The sequence below is a fragment of the Pan troglodytes genome, chromosome X (genome assembly GCF_028858775.2).
Source record: "Pan troglodytes isolate AG18354 chromosome X, NHGRI_mPanTro3-v2.0_pri, whole genome shotgun sequence".
Lineage (NCBI taxonomy): Eukaryota > Metazoa > Chordata > Mammalia > Primates > Hominidae > Pan > Pan troglodytes.
In genome coordinates this window covers 152,465,073-152,484,514 of record NC_072421.2, presented here as the reverse complement: position 1 = coordinate 152,484,514, position 19,442 = coordinate 152,465,073, and the positions used below count along the sequence as shown (strand labels likewise).

The following is a 19,442-nucleotide window of genomic DNA, read 5'->3' as shown; positions in this document are numbered from 1 at the left end:
GAGGACTATTTCATATTGTGTGAAGGAAAAACACAGAGAAGTTTAATAGTTATGACCTGTAAATATTCTGCACTAAAACAAACAAACAAACAAAAAACAGCTTCAAAGGATATAAAGCTAACTCTGACTAAAATATGAAAGTGGACAAATAATTTAGTTGGGATGGGAAGTTTATACATACACATCTCTCTCAGATATCAATAATCAAAACCACAATGAAGGATATAAGGATTGGTATAACACAACTTAAGCTTATTCTGATGGGGATATAAGGAACTTGTACCCAAGAGAACATATACATACTTTCAACCCAAATGAAAAAGCTGTGAAAATTGACTATGTTTTAAGTCAGGGATCAGCAAACTCTTGAAGTAAAGACATATTTTAAGCTGTGTGGGCCACAGGGTCTCTATTACAACACTCAGCTCTACAATCATAGCTGGAAAGGGGTCATAGACAATATGTAAATAAATGGATGTGGCTATATTCCAATAAAACTTGATTTACAAATATAGGCCCCAGGCCAGCCTGGCCTACAAGCTATAGTTTGTGGACCCCTGTTCTAGGTAACAGAGGAAATATTTTAAAAATCCGTAAGGCTGATACCACACAGGCCACAATCAGTTACCATAATGTAGTGTTAAAAATTAACATACTAGTCCCTCCCTCAAGTCTAAACAACTGGAAATTTCAAAATTTTAAATTTTTAAATGCACTTCTAAATAACCCTTGGGTTGAAGAGAAAATAAAAATGGAAAGTACAAATTATTTACAAGTAAACAAACAAAAAACATCGGAACTGCCTTACTATATATACATCAAAACCTGTGGGCCCAGAGTGAAGAGGAAAATTTATGACCTCAAATGTATTTATTAGAAAACCAGGAAGACAGAAAATAAACCTGGTTTTCACCTCAAGAATTTAGAATACAACAATAAAATGCAAAGAAAATAGAATAAATTAATAAAGAGAAATGCAGAATTTTTTAAAAAGGCTAAGAAACTGAGTTGTAAATAATGCTGCTATGAACATGGGTGCACAACTATCTCTTAGAGACCCTGCTTCCTTTTTTTTTGTTTTTGAGACGGAGTCTCACTCTGGCGCCATCTTGGCTCACTGCAAGCTCCGCCTCCCGGGTTCACGCCTTTCTCCTGCCTCAGCCTCCCCAGTAGCTGGGACCACAGGCGTCTGCCACCACGCCTAGCTAATTTTTTGTAGTTTTGGTAGAGATGAGGTTTCACCGTGTTAACCAGGATGGAGAGACCCTGCTTTCAATTCATTTGGGTATGTACCAAAAAGTGGAACTGCTGAATCATATGGTAATAATATTCTTGATTTGAGAAACTACCATACCATTTTCCACAGTGGGTGTACCATTTTACATTTCTACCAACAGTGTACAAGGGTTCCAATTTCTCCATGTCTTTGCCAACACCTGTTATTTTCTGGTTTTTTAAAACACCTTTTTGAGATACTGATTTCAATTTTATTGGATATACTCCTGGAAATAGGATTGCTGAATCATATGACAGTTCCATTTTTTGTTTTTTGAGGAATCTCTATACTGTTTTCTATCTTTGACTTTTTGATAATAGCCATCCTAACTCATTATGGTTTTGATTTGCATTTCTCGGATTAGTGATGCTGAGTACCTTTACATGTACTTATTGGTCATTTATATGTCTTCTTTGGAAAAATGTCTATTCAGGATCTTTGCCCATTTATAAATTATATTATTTGGGTTTTTCGCTATTGAGCTATGTGAGTTCTTTATATATTTTGGATATCAGCCCCTTTATCAGATATATGGGTTGCAAATATTTTTCTCCCCTTCTGTAGGTTGCCTTCTCATTTTGTTCAGTTTCTTTTGCTGTGCAGACGTTTTAGTTTGATATAGTCCCACCCATTTATTTTTTCCTTTGTTGCCTGTGCTTTTGGAGTCGTATTCATAAAATCTTTGCCAAGACCAATGTCAAGGAGTGTTTCCTCTGCTTTCCACTAGTAGTTTTACACTTTCAGGTCTTATGTTTAAGTCTTTAATTCATTTTAACTTGATTTTTGTATATACGTGTGATAAGGATCCACTTTCATTCTTTCGCATGTGGGTATCTTGTTTCCCCAACATCATTTATTGAAGAGACTATCCTTTTCCCATTGAATATTCCTGACATCTTTGTTGACGGTTAGTTGACTGCATAAGCATGGGTTTATTTCTGGGCTCTCTATTGTCCTATTAGTCTATGTGTCTATTTTTATGCCAGTACCATATTGCATTGATTATTATAGCTTTATAATATACTGTGAAATCACATAGTGTGATTTCTCCAGCTTTGTTCTTCTTTCTCAAGGTTGCTTTGGCTATTCAGGAACTTTTGTAGTTTCATATGAATTTTATGATTTTATTTCTATTTCTGTGAAAAATGTTATGGGAATTTTGATAGGGATTACACTGGATCTGTAGATGACATTGGGTAGTAGTGTGTGGGAAGTAATGTCTCATTGTGGTTTTTATTTGCATTTCCCTAAAGACTAATGATTTGGGGCAATTTTTCACGTGTTTATTGACCACTTGTATATCTTCCTTGGATAAACGTCCATTAAAATCCTTTTACACATTTTTTAAAATTTAGGTGAAATTCACATAACATAAAATTAACCATTTTAAAGTGAACAATTCAGCGGCATTTAGTACCTTCACAATATCGTACAACCACCACCTCTATCTGGTTCAAAAACATTTTCATCACTCCAAAATAAAATCCCGTACCTATTAAACAGTTACTCGACATTCTCCCTTCCCACCAGCCCAGGATAACACCAATCTGCTTTCTGTCTCTATGGATTTAGCTATTCTGGATACTTCCTATAAGTGAAATCATACAATATGTGACTTTTTGTGTGGCTTCTTTCACTTATGTTTTCAAATTCTTTCAGATTGTAGCATGCTTCTATACTTTGTTTCTTTTTTATGAATAATATTTGATCGAATGGATATACAGTCATGCATTACTTATTGATGGAGATGCGTCCTGAGAAATGCATCGTTAGGCAACTTCATTGTCATTAAAACATCATACAGTGTACTTATACCAAACAAGATGGTACAGCCTACTACATGCCCAGGCTATATGGTATAGCCTATTGCTCCCATGCTATAAACCTGTACAGCATGTTATCATATGGAATACCATAGGCAGCTGTAACACAATGACAACTATTTGTGTATCTAAACACAGAAAAGGTACAGTAGAAATACAGAATAAAAGACCAAAAAAAAAGTACACCTGTATAGGGCACTTACCATGAATGGAGTTTGCAGGACCGGAAGTTGCTCTGGGTGAGCAATTGAGTGAGTGGTGAGGGAATGTTAAGGCCTAAGATATTACTGTACACTACTGGAAACTTTATAACACTGAACACTTAGGCTACACTATATTAAAAATTGTTTCTTTCTTGGCTGGGCACGGTGGCTCATGCCTATAATCCCAGCACTTTGGGAGGCCGAGGTGGATGAATCACCTTAGGTCAGGAGTTCAAGACCAGCCTGGCCAACATGGTGAAATTCCATCTCTACTAAAAATACAAAAATTAGCCAGGCATGGTGGTGCACGCCTGTAATCCCAGCTACTCAGGAGGCTGAGGCAGGAGAATCACTTGAACCCGGGAGGTGGAGGTTGCAGTGAGCCTAGATCCTGCCGTTGTACTCCAGTCTGGGTGACAAGAACAAAACTCCATCACAAAAAATAAATAAATAACAATAAAAACAAAATTTTTTCTTTCTTCAATAATTAACCTTAGCTTACTGTAACTCTTTTACTTTATAAACTTGTTAATATTTTGAATCTGGTAACACTTAGCTTAAAACACACTGTACAGCTATACAAAAATATTCTCATTCTTTATATTCTTATTCTATAAGAATCAACATTACACTCAAAGAAAATGACCATTGGAGCACTGTGGAATTCATATTTTCAGATTAGGGATGCTCAACCAGTAAGTATAATGCAAATATTCTAAAATCTTAAAAAATCTAAAATCTGAAAGTATTTCATATAAAGGATACTCAATCTGTATTTGCTTTAAAGTCTTTATCACACAATTCCTACATGGGTGTCAGCTTAGTGTTGGCATCTGTTAATGTCCTTTTCTATGCAAGTTGAAATTTTCTCAGTTCTTCACATACCAAGTAATTCTGAATTGGATTCCCAGTATTTGGAATATTATGTTGACACGCTGGGTCTTGTTTATATTCTATGGAGAATGTTGTTACTTTTGTAACAATCCACCTAGTTAGGTTCAGGTTCAATTTTCCGCAGCCTTCTGTAGGCAGCAGTTCTAATTTTTCAGAGCCTTTGTAGTGTTCTTTGGATCATACTTGCATGTGCACCACCTAGTGGTCAGTATAGGATCTATGCGGTGGTCTATTGGTTAATTCTGTTCTAAATTATGCTAATTAGGATCAGATCCATGCATACATTGCTCAAGTATTAGCCCAGAAATTTATAAGCAACTTTATGAAGTTGCTTTATCATGTTCCTCCCTTTATGTGATTTCTTGGACCCCTTTTGTTCCTCCTACCAGCAATGAGACTCTAGCTACTCTCTTGTGTTCCTTCATGATTTGGCCTGCGTATACACCAAATGTTTAATAACCAAGCTTTCATTCTTTTATCAAAATAATAATAATAATAATCATTATCATTTGCAGTAACAGCAGCATCAAGAATTCTTCTAATTAATAGTTAATAATGATAACAATAATAATGATAAACTGTCTGGGAGGAAGTATGACAGCAATGGCTAAGACTGGTGTCCCACAGCAAGATATCTCAGGTCTAGAACAGAGTGATACCTGAACAAAAGAGCTGGCTCCCAACCTATTCACCGTAAAGTGAAGCCTCATGTTGACAAGCCAAGGCCACAAATAATGAGCTATCACTTCACTTTTTGTTGCTTTATTCTTAAAAAGGGATAGACAAGGAAGATTTTAAAAATTAAACAAAAAAAAAAAATTATCAGAGGAAACAGGTAACTGTAAAAAACAGAAGGCAATCTAACATTTTCAATATCATATCAATAAAATAAAAAAGGATGCTGTGAAATGGGAGTAACCAGCAAATGTAGAAAAACCTCTTGAAAATTAAAAATATAAAATTGCCAAAATAAAAGAGTTGGAAGATAAAATTTTAAAAAGCCGAAACTAGAACAAAATAAAAGAGACAGAAAATATGAGTAAAAAGAAAGAGTCATTAGGTCAATTTAGGACCTTTAACTTGTGAGTGATAGGAGTTCTAGAAAAAGAAAGGGAAAAAAACAGGGAGGAATTATCAAAGAATAGAGAAAAGGATATGATATCTCTGTCCTATTAACTTAGGGGGAAAAGGAAGGAGAGAGCTGTGAGAGAGGAAGCATCACCAGTGTTCTCCTTAATTTATCCAATAGAATCCTGTCTCATGGACTTGAAGTGAGTGATGCATCTCCTTCTGCTAGGACTTCAAGTCCATGAGACAGGATTCTATTGGATAAATTAAGGAGAACACTGACCATGAGAACAAGGACTCCTACACTGACTACCATAACCAGCATGAGACTAGAAAGCCTCCTTTCCTTACAGTGTAGATTTATTTAAGTCATCTTCCCAATACTTCTGATGCCATCTTAGAGTGAACATGGGGAGTAACGGAAGTAATTGAAGGAATGAGAAGTCATTCCCCAAAGACCAATATAAACTAGAAGAAACTGTTTAAATTATGGAATTGGACTGAGTTACAAATAAGATTTCCTCTCTCCAGGAACTAGGTAGGTTGTGGATTGTTTTATCTGGGAGTACAAAACAAACAAACAAAAAACAACAGAGAATTGCCCAGAGCTGAAAGACAAGCACTTTCTGATTGAAGTGTACAGCAGTTTGAATAAAATATCCACATTCTAACTATATCATAGTTAGAAAATCATAGAAAATTTCACATCAAGAATAAAGAGAGATACCTAAAAGCTGTCAGAGAGGGGGAAAAAATGCCCTACAAAGGCTTATCATCAGTAACATTGGATGTTTAAAAACAATGAAACAATGCCTTCAAAGTTATGAGGGGGAAAATTTCCACTTTGAATTCTTTATCTAGTAAGGTTATTAATTAAGAATAAAAACATTTCAGACAAGCAGAACTCAGAAAGTTTAGCTCAAATACACACCATTCTTAGGAAGTTACTAGAGAGTCTTTTCCAGCAAAATGACACAGTGAACCAAGAAAGATAACATAAAATCCAGGTGACAATGGATCCAACCCAGGAGAATAATGAAGGAAAGTCCCAGAATGTCAGCTGTGCAGTAGGCCTAGAGAAGATATCAGATCAGGGTAAGAGGATAGTGGGTTTCAAGGGAGCAATCCTAGGAAAAGCAAGGATTCCAAATATTTTGATATTACTTCTGAGGATGTAGAGCTCTGGGAGATGATAAAGGCAGAAAAATAAGGGGAAAAAGCCACTCAAAACCCCATGTAAAAAACAAAAAGCTATGTAAGAAAGGAAGTGGAATCATAGTACACTACACTGCTTGGTTGTACAGAGAATAATCTTTACATAATAATAACAATATAAACACTTTATTTTCTACTCTCAGAATCAACCATAGACAAAGCACAGAAAATGCAATTATGGTTACAACACAGAACATAGATGCTTACAACTGTGAAAATATAAATGCTTAGGGTAAAACTACAAGTAACAGCAGGGAGCCAAAAAATATTGTCTACTGTCAATTGTTAATAGAATAAATAAGCAAACTTTAAGATTAGAAAAGTAACCAACAGAACGAAAAATAGTAACATAAATACATTGAGGAGAATGGAGATGGGGTAGTATAAGTGAGCTAAATCCTCATTTGTGAGAGCAATATAACACAATAATAAATAAGAATAGAAAATATCCAAAATTGGTAAATCAAGAAAGAACATCATAAGTATATTATTTAGAGATATCAAAGTAACAGAAGAACTGAAAGGAAAATAAGGAGAAAGAAGTGGTTCCATTTGAGGAGTGAAACTATTTATTATAAGCCCTTCTGTACCACTCAATATTTTCATGCATATGCATGCATTAGTGTGGTGAAAATTTTAAAAATTAATTTTTCTTGACTAGGTATTTATCTATTTCTCTTCTACATCTTTACACAAATCGTAATTTACTGTTCTTCTACCCTGCATTTCCATTTAACAAAATATCTTGGAGATATTTGTGTATTACTACCAAGCTTCCTTGCTTTTTTTTTTTAACGGCTGCATTTTATTCCATTATATGAATGTATTATAATTTATTTAATCAGTTCTGTACTGATGAGCATCTGTTTCCCAATTCTTTGACATTTCAAACAATGCTATAATAATAAATTGATAAATATGACAAGAAAAAAGGCAATACAGTATTTGCTTCTATCTCCCAATTAGACAATGAATGAACATGGCATATAGTAGGTACTCAATTAAGATTTGCTAGTGGCCGGGTGCAGTGGCTGACACCTGTAATCCCAGTATTTTAGGAGGCCGAGGCAGGCGGATCACCTGAGGTCAGGAGTTTGAGACCATCCTGGCCAACATGGTGAAACCCCATCTCTATTAAAAATACAAAAATTAGCTGCGCGTGGTGGTACATGCCTGTAGTCCCAGCTATTCAGGAGGCTGAGGCAGGAGAAATGCATGAACCCGGGAGGTGGAGGTTACACTGAGCCAAGATTACACCACTGCACTCCGGCCTGGGTGACACAGTGAGACTCTGTCTCAAAAAAAAAAAAAAAGATTTGCTAATTTAGATTGAATTGGATTTCAATAAGGAAATGGATCTATGCAAACATTTAAATCAAGTTTATGACACAGCAAAGACAAGAATCTATACAAATCTAGTACTCTGCATGTTCAGTCTTTGATTTATGATTTACCAGAGAAAGGAAAAATAGCAGCTCAGTTAGGATAAGTGTACAAAAGGAAATGTCAGGCAGGACTGTGGTGATGTAATTACAGTGAAGAGACTGCTCATATGACCCTAGCTTCCTAGGTCCCCAGTATCCAAGCTGCTAAAGAGATTCTAACTCATCGTAGAGCTGTAAATGAGTATAAATAAAAATGCAGTGTCTTAGTGTCTTACCAGTGAAAGGAATAAAATGAAACAAAACAATAAATTCTCTGAATTGGAGATTAGCCCTCCAATACACACATAAGTCTCTCTCATACTTACTCTGAACTCTTTTGGGCCTGTATGGATTGGAAGCAAGTGTAGAGTACCCGGCCAGTCTATCAAAGGAAAAAAGAAAGAAAGAAATATCACACAAAGAAAGATTAATATTGAGAAAGACCCCAAAGGTCCCTCTAGAAGCAGAATGTTAAAAGAGATACCAAAGATGGAATATGCCATAAATTAATTTCTATAAAAAGGATCATATGCTCAGTCAACATAAGATGGTCACAACCAAACATCTGCTCATGTAACAGCAGGGAATTGTTAACAAACACAAGAACCAGGAACCTAAGAACCTGAACATTCAAACTGCCATCCTGAAAGCTGACAAACTTATTCAACAACTACTTATGATGACAATAAATAAATAAACGCATGATGACAAGGTTGAAAGCATTTCAAATGATGTATAAAGTTCAAGGTACTGAACTTTAGTGTTTCTGGAAAACTGATTTTATGGAAAATATTCATTATTAACACAGATTCTGAGAATATAACTAATGCACTAAATAAGACACTATTGGTATTCTTAGCAGAATTCATACCTACAATGTTAAGTAGTAATTTTCTTTTTGTTTGAACTGACACATATTATAACCTCTTGACATGAACATAAAATTCAAACAGAATCCAAATAAAGAATGGCAAGACTGGCCACTGATCAAACTGTTTAACCTCTGTGAGCTTCAGTTTGTTGATTCATAAAATGGGAATAATACTCCTTCTGGGTTTTTGTCAGGGTTACAGCATATTTACGTAAAGCACCTAATAAGTACATGCCATACAATAGGTGATAAATGGTAGTTGTTACTATTAGTAGCCATCAAACTATATTCAGCATGCAACCACTTCTCATTATCTTCACTCTTACCTCCATGACCAAACCTCCATCATCTCTTGTCTAGATTACAGCAATATCTTCCTAACAGGTTTCACTGATGCCACGGATTCCACCCACACCCTCTGCCCACTGTTCAGTCTACACAGAAGCCAGAGAGATCCCATTAAGACATAAAGTCATCCTCCAGTGACTTCCCAACTCAGAGTCAAATCCAAGGCCTTACAAGATCTGGACCTTGTTTAGGACAACTAAATGAGTTATCATTCAAACTGGGACACTTCCAAGAGGGAAGGACACTAGGATAATAGGGTAAAACTGGGACTGACAGAGGCAAACTGGCATGTATGGTCATGGTCTTCCTCACTCTGCTGCAGCCACACCAACTTCCTTGATGTTTCCTGAACATGCCACATTCACCTTAGGGTCTTTGCACTGGCTATTTCCTCTGCCTGGAACGTTCTTTCCCCAAGAAATCCACAAGACTTGTTCCCTCACCTTCTTCAGGTCCTGACTCAATGACCCTTTTCCTTGAAACCTTTCCTGGCCATCCCGTTAAAATCGCAAAGAGATTTTTCTCTACTCTGTGTGTAGACACACACACAGACCCTACACACACACACACACACATGCACACACAATACCTTTGTGTTCTTATCTTCTATGAAACAGGAAAAAATAAGTCCTACAAAGCCTTGATCCATCATCTGGTACATGGCTTGTGTGCGAACATCTGAAAATAAATGAAAATTTAAAAATCTTCTGTCAATAAGCTGTGTCTCACAGCTTATTGATGTAAAGATTGACTTAAAGATTTAAAGATAACAGCAACATATAATCTTCCTAGGATTCAGATTGTACAGGCAAAACAGGAATATATCCTAAGGACAATGTCAAAGTAAAAATGTTTTGCTAGGTTAGGGTAATACTATCGAAAGTCTGCCATTAAATAATAAAACTTATTAATAACTCTAGCCTGCCTAGCCCAAGAGTAGCTCTGCTATGGAATGTGGTATAGAAAGAGAAATTAAAAAGGAGAGAAAGTATTTCCTAGAAAAAGCCTTTTGATGGACAGCTTCTAGGAAAGTGAACATATTTATTAGGCTTGCTACTAAAGAACAGAGAGTAAAGGTAGAAAGAAAGCAATTTAGTTACATTACACTGATTAGAAGGGTAAAGATGTATATTGAGAGCCCCAATGGACTATACGTAAACAGCAACTGTAAAAATCAATTTTGCAAATTTTACCCTTTAATATCTTTAAGTCTGCAGAATGGGAGTGTCCTGGACAGTAATGATATTCAGCAATCAGCAATTTTCAGTTAACAGTTTAAGTTTTTTATATCAACTGACAGACTTATTAAAAACAATCAATATGACATAAATCATTACTTTTAATACATAATAAAATAAATCAAAATAATGACATCTGCTAAAGGACAGTCAAATTTTGGTTTAAAATAACCATACCCTATGTAATGGAAAAGGAAACATGCTATTAATTTCTGAAAACAATAAACATTGCAACCCCATGATACTTACCAACATGTGAAGGCCAAACAGTTATATGAGGGTGGGAATGATACCAGCCCACAACTCTCATGGGGCGGCCTGTCAGTTCAGCCAACCTGTGTGTCTGTCAAGGTACTTTAAAAATGTGGGAACAAAATTTATGATGCTAATAAGGGCTCAGAAAGCACCCTGAAGTTTAAAATAAGCTTATTACAATTTAATGGCAACAAAAGAATAAGATTAATGCTGAGTTTCCCATAATGCCCATTTAAAGCCAAAATTTCTAAACTAGAATCCACATGGTTTCCAATGCCATATATACTTACATCCTCGAGTTTAATTTAGCTGATGTTTCATCACTCGAATCCTCACCACTGTGCTATCTGAAAAGCTTTTCTAAATCTTCAGAAGTTGTCACTTTCAAGACTGCTGCTGTTATCCTGTAAAATGCTGATTAGTTTTCCTGCAAATTATTTATATTAAAATATAATAATCCTTTTTATACAACTAAGTCTGAGAAACAATATTTCTAAGATATATTTTCAAGTTTTCAAATGCCAAGAGAAACTACTTAACTTCTCTTAGCCCATTTCTTCAGCTGCAGACTGAGGCAGGGGAATAATGTTTCAGAGCAGTGAAGAGTAAGTGCAATAATCCACACACGGTGTTTAGCATAGTGCCTGGCAAACACCTAGTAAGTGCTTAACAAATAGTCATTGCAGCTGAAGTTTGCAGGGCAGAGGACCAGAGAGGAGAGCTGCAGAGAGATAGCCTGCATATCTGCACTTGAGGGTCCCACTTGAGCATTCAGCAGATCACTGATGAGCGGAAGCATGTGAGGAAACTACGAGAGGCCAGGGAAAGGATCCCTGAAGAAAACAAAAGTGGGATGGGGATCAGCTTCATATTCACTTACGAGGCGCCGGCCAGGACACTCGGAATCATACTGAAACAAATCACAGGAAACAAATGCCCCATTTGATCATTTTGGGGTTATATTTAACATGAAACACTGCATTCAGTTCCCAGCATTGCATTTTTTGAGAGGAAGTCACAAAAGAGAATCTCTCAAGAGGATAGAGACCAAGATAGTAAATGGCCTAGAAATGAAATGATACTAGGAAAACTGGAAGGAGGGGCAGGGAGGAATGGAGAGAAGACTAGGGAGGCAGATGGAGGGGACTCCACACAGAGTTCATTGTCGCAGTGTTTGACCCTGAGATCTTTTGGCATTTAGGAGCAGGAATGTCAGAAAATTTCTAATTCTTCCAATAAAAGCCACTCAAAAGGAGAAATAGAGAGAAATTCTAAAAAGCAAACAAGGATGTAAGGGAAGAAAATTTGTGAAACGACCTAAAGCAGGATGACTGCAGCAAGCAGGAGCCCCAGAGCACAGAAAAGCTTCTCTTGACCAGTAAGGATATCTCTGCCTCTGTTGAAGCTGCAGACAGCTGCTCTGGAGAAATTTCTACTCGGTCCTTCCTCTTATCAGAACGTCGTAAGATGATGACAGAATGAATGTGAACAATTCTGACGGCATCAACCTAAAGGAAAATCCACAGAAATGGTTACTTACAGCTCTCTCCAATAACACATCCCCCTTCAAGTATAGAATTGCATTTTATGATAATATCAGATAAAATATTCCATTCTAGAAAACTGACACTTTTCTCACGAATAATGAAATGTTTCAAATAAAAGACACCCAACCTCAATATATACATTTCAGACACAAAAATATAAAATATATATGCTAATATTTAAATCACGGAAGGACTTTTAGGATGATCAACTAGTAATTATTTGACTTACAACTATGTACAAAACACTGTATTGCACAAAGGAATATAAATCAGAGCGCTGACAAAGGGTTCAATGTGCTAACGACATGGTTGAGCGGCAAGTTGTCATTCATGAAACTCCACTAAGATAATGTAGTAAGTCAATGCCATAGGAGCTGATATGGCTGGGCTCTGTGTCCCCACCCAAATTTCATCTCAAATTGTAAACCCCACGTATCAGGAGAGACACCTGGTGAAAGGTGATTGGATTGTAGGGGTGGATTTCCCCTATGCTGTTCTCATAATGGTGTGAGAGTGAGTTCTCAGGAGATCTGATGGTTTAAAAGTGTGGCACTTCCCCCCTCACTCTCTCTCTCTCCTACCACCATGTAAGATACGCCTTGCTTCCCCTTCACCTTCCACCATGATCATAAGTTTCCTGAAGCCTCCCCAGCCATGTGGAACTGTGAGTCAATTAAACTTCTTTTCTTTATAAATTACCCAGTCTCAGGGAGGTTTCTTTTTTGTTTTTTTGTTTTTTTGTTTTTGACACAGTCTCACTCTGTCGCCCAGGCTGGAGTGCAGTAGTGCAATCTCAGCTCACTGCAACGTCTACCTCCTGGGTTCAAGCGATTCTCCCACCTCAGCCTCCTCAGCAGCTGGGATTACAGGCACACGCCACCATGCCTGGCTTTTTGTATTTTTTGGTAGCCATATTGGCTAGGCTGGTCTCAAACTCCTGACTTCAGGCCTGCCTCGACCTCCCGAAGTGCTGGGATTACAGGCATAACCCACCGCACCCGGCCTCAGAGTTCTTTACAGTCTGATAACAGACTAATACAGGAGCTCAGAGGAAAGAACTCACTTACATTAGAAAAGTAATCTTTTACATAAGCAGAATATGAATCTAAAAAAGAAAAAAATCTTCATAGAAAAGGCAGACAAGTGTATCCATTCCTTGATTACTGTGGGAAGTGGGGGGAACAGATTTTCTACAGGTGCCGAATGGAAGTAGTGAAGTGTGAATGAGGTGTCTGGGAGACAACTTACCCAACTGATTTAGATACAGAGCTTGAGGTGAAATGGCAGATGGCAAAGCTAAGAAAGTTGGAGTGAGAATGTACAAGACCTCAAATGCCAAGCCATAATTTGCAGGATGAACTCGAAGGAAAAAAAATTATTTCAGATAAACTGTACATGAAGTAACAATGAAGTACTGGGCTAAGCAGATGGCAGAGATGGAAGAAACAGATTTGAGACCCATTAAAAAGAATGAATCTACAAGATTTGGTAGCTTATGGATCATGGGTGATGGTGGACAGGAAACGGTCAAAGAGGACTCTAAAGTTTCAAGGTTGAAACTAGGTAGAACGTGTGAGGCAGATCTAAGTTTAGAAAGGGTCAGGAAGGAAAGAAGATGAGCTTGTTTTCAGATGAGATAATCTGGGATGAGAGATATACAATATGGCAATTTTTAGCAGGCAAGTGGGATTATAGCTTAGACTCAAACAGAATCAATGCAGGAATCAATAAAGCATTTATGAGTGGACAGAAAAGGTGTGGAGAAAGGGAGCAGAGGTCTTGGCCTGAATCAAGGGGAGTGGCCACATTTAGTGTGGGGAAGAACAAGAAGGGCCAGGGAGGAAGACAAAGAAGGCAAAACCAGAACAATGAAATGGTACAAGAGTTTCAGGGGAAAGAGTGGGCTTAGCATTATCAGATGTTGAAGGGACAAGTGTGAAATCTGAGAGAAGGCTTTTGAAATAAGCTATAGATTTTCACTGTGCAACAGGTCTGATTTCAGATATGCAGCAAGTATGAAATACACATGGAATTCAAAGACAACACAAAAGAGAAAAAAGGAATGTAAAATATCTCAACATTTCTTAATATTCACTACATATTAAAATAATAATCCTTCAGATACTTAGGTTAACTAAAATACACCCTTCAAATTAATTTCATTTATTCTTTTTTACTGTGATTACTAAAAAATTTAAAATTATGTATATGGATCACATTCGTGGCTCACATGATATCTCTTTTTTTGTGGTTTATTTTTGTTTTGTTTTTCAACTGAATACTCCACTTAAAAAGATTATCACACTGGATTTTTTAAAAAGTATTTACCACTAATAAGAGACACAAGAGACACATTTTAAATATTAGTACACAGAAAGGCTAAAAATAAAAGGATAAAAAATACACTATGCAACACTAAAAAGGCAGCTTAACTAATAAAGTTTAATATCTAATTTAGACAGTACAAACTGACATAAAACTCAAGACGAGGGCATGAAATCTTGAATAATAAAATTACATTATTAAGATTGGAATGTATCTTAGTAACTGATGCCCAGGGTGAATTGTTTCTTTCTCTCTTTCTTGCTTTAGTCAGAGATTTCAGTGCCTAAGAGGAATGAGTAATATTTAATGCATAGACAGAGGAGGAAGAGGAGTTCACAAAGGATTGTGGGAAGGGGGAAACAGGAATAAATACAACAAAACCAACAAAAGCTCATGAGAGTTTAGAGATTCAAGGAGAAAGATTAAGATAAGCACCAGGAAATAATCCACCGAAGGTAGAATTAGAAACCAGACCTCAGTGGGTTTGACTGGGGAAGGTGAAGGAGTAGTAATTGTAGCCCATTCTTTTAAGAAGTCTGGCTATTAAAGGAAGGATATAAGAGTACTGACTACAGGAAGATACGGGATTAAGAAGTAGCTTTCCTTTCTGAAAATGAGAGTAATTTAAGCATATGTTTATCCTAAAAGAACCAGGTGACAGGGAGAAGACCCAGAAAAGAGACAGAACATTTGATAAACAAGTTCTCTGAAGAAGCTGCAGCTTTGGATAGGAAGAGGACTTATTTCTTTGATATGGGAAGAGATGCAAAGTGATTAAGGTGGAGAAGTTTGTAACTAGTAGTAATAAGTAGATGAAGCTGTGGCCTGATAACTTGGTGGGAGGAGGGGAAGTAATTCATTTTTATTGTATTTTACAAAAGCATCGGTCTGTGACAGACTGGGGGAAACGTTAACTGGTCCGATACCACGATTAGGTGAGAAGCATTACACTAGACCATCAAGGCTAGAGCATGCCAGAAAAGATGGTGTAGGAGTGCAGACAGGAAAAAAGTCAAGGCAGACTAAGAACTATGATGCTATGGTTAGTTTGCCTGTTTAAGAAGAGAGGGTTGCATGAGTAGATGTTGGAATTCGAGATAAAGAGGTAATAGTGATGTGAAAGTATCAAGGATGCCAAAGTATCAAGGAAAGTGGGAGAAGGGCCAGAAAACAGGCAGTGACAGCAAGGAGAGCAGCAAGAGGGTGGTACTGACAGTGATTATTAATCTTGATCAAGTAGAGACAATTTGCTACAAAGAACAGAAAATTAGGTCCCATTCCTAGTGAGTAGATGCTTCATCTGATTTTACTAGAAAGAATATCTCATCCAGCCAGAAACCGCATACTCTGGCTGAGATCACTGGATTACAGAAATCTTTCCCCAACTGCAAGTTTCCATCATGCAAAATTTTAGCACACATACCTTTTCAGCAACTGTGCGCATTTCAGTTCCAGTATATGCAAATTTGGAGTCACTCCTACTGGGAATAAATTAGAAAAAAAAAAGGAAGTGCGGTTTGGAATATAAAAAGGAATTAAAGCAAAATAACAGGATTAACTGTTTTTGCAATGAAATCTTAGCAGAGACCAAAGAAGAGGAGGGAAACTGAATTGAGGCTAGAGCTGCACTCTCTATATCTGTTAGAAGCAATCTGGGACACATGCACAAGTGGCTGAGTGTATAAAGTTATAATGGACAAAGCTACATTCCTGGAATCCTGGGAATTAAGAAGGTGGGCTTCAGAAGTATACTATGGTATGATTTGAAGTTTAAATTAAAATGTTACCGAAAGGTTTCACCACGTCAAGTATTGAAGCTACTGGGGATCTCTGAGATCACTGAGGTCCATCAGGAGGAAAGGCAATGTCAGTGTCAATTTACGTGAAGGAATGGATCAATGGGGAAATGCCTCTAAACGTATATGCTCTCTGTCACTAAGAAAATTACTGATATCTCACTGGCATTTAAGGGGAGACAGAACATGAAATACACTGAGCAAGGCCAGGTGTGGTGGCTCACGCCTGAAATCCCAGCACTTTGGGAGGTCGAGGTGGGCAGACTGCTCGAGCCAGGAGTTCGAGACCAGCCTGGCCAACATGGTGAAACCCCGTCTGTACAAAAAAAAAAAAAAAAAAAAAAAAAAATAGCCGGGTGTGGTGGCGGGCACCTGTAATCTCAGCTATTCGGGAGTCTGAAGTATGAGAATCGCTTGAACCTGGGAGGCGGAGGTTGCAGTGAGCAGAGATCGCGCCACTGCACTCCAGCCTGGGCGACAGAATGAGGCTCTGTCTCACCCCTAAAACGCAACAATTATGATAATGCTTATTAAGATGTTTATCCCATATCTCAACTGAATAGGAGGTAAGGCAGAAACCGAAGTTCAAGGTTGTATCATTAAGGGAGCCCCGGAGTGATAATGGTAATTAATTTAAGACACGATCCGGACACAATACTGCCAAAGTCGCCATAATTTTAGGTTAACAATGACTTAGAGATTATAAGATATGAGTAAACAAATACAGTCTTACCTTGTATCATCGTTCAACTAGAGTGGGAAAAAGCAAAAAACATTATTGATCACATTACGTTTGTTTGACATATATGGATTCAGATTATATGACAATTAGGTCATGTGTTCACGCACATGGTATGAAAGACTGGAGAATTACTTTAGACTGTAAACAGCTAAACTGTATTTCCTCGTCCTCTTTGGCCCCTCCTCAACACAATGCAGCGGAAACTTTTGCTTCCTTCAAGCCCCGCACCTTCTGTTAGGCTCTTCGATACCCTTCAAATGCTTTGCTTGATATCTCTGCTCCCTAGACAGAAGACTCGAGGCGAGGCAAGGGGCTCTAACTGTGGTCAGCTGCTGCGTCATAATACCCGGACATCCTCATTATACTCCAGTGTCTTTCTGACCTGCCTTGCAGTTTTGGTCAACGGGGCGAAAAGCGCAGATCTAAAGAGAAGCCCCAGGCTACAGGAGAAAGGGCAAGGCTCCCGGGGCCTGTACAGACGGCCGGGGGCTCGCAGGAGACTAAACGAGTGTCAGGCGGCCAGAAGAAACGGGGATCCCCGCGACAGAGCTATGTAAAGGGTGGTGTCCAAGGACCTAAATCGAGGATGCCTGTGGCCTCCGCAGCCCTGGGAGCTGCCGGCACCCACCCCGGGGACACACTGGGACTGCTCAGCAGGGTTCCATCCAGGCTAACAGACCTACTCACCTCCCCTATGCACAGCCCCATTACTTCCTCCTTCTCTGTGCTCAGAGCGTGGTTGAGACAAACGAGGAAAGCGTCAGACTCGAGATGAACCGCCTGCACCGCCTGCACCACCTGCACCGCCATCTTGGCCCGACCCTTCTCACGTCCGCCTCGGGCCCACTTGGTCCTGACCAACCGGGTGCTGCGGCGCAGCCTCCTCAGCGCCCAGCGCTGTGCGCTCCGCCCAGGCCTGGCCTTCGGCGCGCGGGTTCCTAGGGGGCGGGGCTTAGGGAGCGGGCGGGGCTGTGGGGGCGGGGCTGTGGGGGCGAGGAGGGGGCAGCGGGCGCGCGGCTGGCGCGCGGGGGCGGGCCTTGGGGCGCGGGGGCGGGGCCCGCCCAGCAGCACCTGGGAAACGCCCGCGCGGTTTGGGGCAGGCGTGGCCGTCGGGGCGGAGGGCGGTGGCCGGCCGCGGTCCGGGCGTCAGGCCGGGCGGCGGGGGCGGCAGGGAGGCGGCGCTCTGGGGCCGCAGGCGGACGTACTCTGTGAGCGGCGCCCGGGCGCCTGGGCAGGCGCCTCCCGAGTACCGGCGCCCATTTTGCCCGCCCGCTAAGGAGACCCGTGCGCGGCCTACACGCTTGGGGGACAGCCCTTTAAGACGACATCTCCGCGAACGCCGGCCTCTTGAGCCAGGGGGACGCTCTTTTGAAAGTCAGTCCCAAAACAGTTAAGGTTTTATTTTATTTTGTTTTATTTCCAAGTCACAGCCCCCGAATCTCGTACAACTCTCCCTGGACCACTTCCGGTTGCCGGCCCGCGCCTCATAACTTCGGTTCGAGTGACCTCGGCCCGGGATGCCCCTCGGCTCACCCCGGGCTCACGTCGCGATCCTGGCTTGAGTGGCCCAGGGTGGGAGACCTGGAAGTTTTAGCCTAGCTGTTCTCAAGGCGGATTAATTAGCCCAAGAAACATTATATTCATGTGAGTAACCTTTTGCAGAAACAGTGTTATACTGTATCTGAAAAAGTATCACTCTTAAGCTTGGCTGCTGCTACTTTCTACAAAGGCTTTTAGGTAGCTGTTTGTTGGATACAGGGAAGGGGAAATGGAGAACTTCAGTTTTTATTCAAGTTCGGATGTATCACATTAGGTATCCAGAATGCAAGTTTCCTCGGGTCTCCTTGTCTCGATGATATCAGACAGTAAAAATATATGTAAAAGTAATTTTTATTTCGAGGTATGTCAAACGTGCCAAGGATAAAAGTACAGATCTTCCAACTCACAAGTCTAGGAATCACACGTGGATTTTGAAAGCGATTCTAAATCAAAGCACAATATATGCCGTGCCGCCTCCACAGCCCGTCCGTGTTCGTGTCTTTGATTTGGTTTTCTACTTTGTGTAGTCTTGAAGCCAGGCAGGTATGGCAGTACTGGAAAGGGAACATTCCCAAGGTGCTACTTGAAGTGTTGATGCTTTGCTCTTTTCTCCCAAGTCAGTTCCAACCCAAGTCTCCCCACACATAGGGTCCCCATCCAGTGCAACGATCTGTAATGTGCACGCCAGCAGCCTCCGTTTTTACCTAACGATCTGTAAGGATCACATGGCACATCTTTCTATAATTAATTTGATCATGATGAAGGTTGGAAAATTTTCGTGTGCAGTTACATTGGACCTGTCTAAATTTTCTCTTGTTTCAATTTTATATCATATGTTATTTTCAGTTACTGTTTGTGGCTAGTATGCCCCGTCCTCA

The 19,442-nt window shown here is 39.4% G+C and overlaps 2 protein-coding genes across 16 annotated transcripts in view; one reads left to right on the top strand and one right to left on the bottom strand.

Moving 5' to 3' along the window:
• Positions 1-17,956, bottom strand: part of BRCC3 (BRCA1/BRCA2-containing complex subunit 3) — a 42,492-nt gene extending 24,536 nt beyond the window's left edge. For 3 of the 13 annotated variants that reach the window (XM_521347.8, XM_054676353.2, XM_054676354.2), the window contains exons 1-7: positions 17,713-17,944; positions 17,017-17,033; positions 15,911-15,968; positions 12,004-12,123; positions 10,610-10,697; positions 9,712-9,800; positions 8,230-8,285 (exon numbers count right to left, since the gene is read on the bottom strand). In XM_521347.8, coding sequence (XP_521347.4) covers positions 8,230-8,285; positions 9,712-9,800; positions 10,610-10,697; positions 12,004-12,123; positions 15,911-15,968; positions 17,017-17,033; positions 17,713-17,835 — 551 coding nt within the window. In that variant the 5' untranslated portion in view covers positions 17,836-17,944. Of the gene's footprint in view, positions 1-8,229; positions 8,286-9,711; positions 9,801-10,609; positions 10,698-12,003; positions 12,124-15,910; positions 15,969-17,016; positions 17,034-17,132; positions 17,337-17,712 lie in introns of those variants that run through there. The other 10 variants (XM_016944629.4, XM_009439875.5, XM_003317793.7 and 7 more) reach the window with 7 other exon arrangements.
• The window catches only part of MTCP1 (mature T cell proliferation 1), a 76,943-nt gene that overhangs the window by 49,254 nt on the left and 8,247 nt on the right, over positions 1-19,442 (top strand). Inside the window, exon 1 of one of the 3 annotated variants that reach the window (XM_009439871.4) lies at positions 18,243-18,669. The exons of 1 other annotated variant lie outside the window; for it this stretch is intronic. The gene's annotated coding sequence lies outside the window, so the exon portion shown is untranslated. Of the gene's footprint in view, positions 1-18,242; positions 18,670-19,442 lie in introns of those variants that run through there. One more of the 3 variants, XM_063804697.1, reaches the window with a different exon arrangement.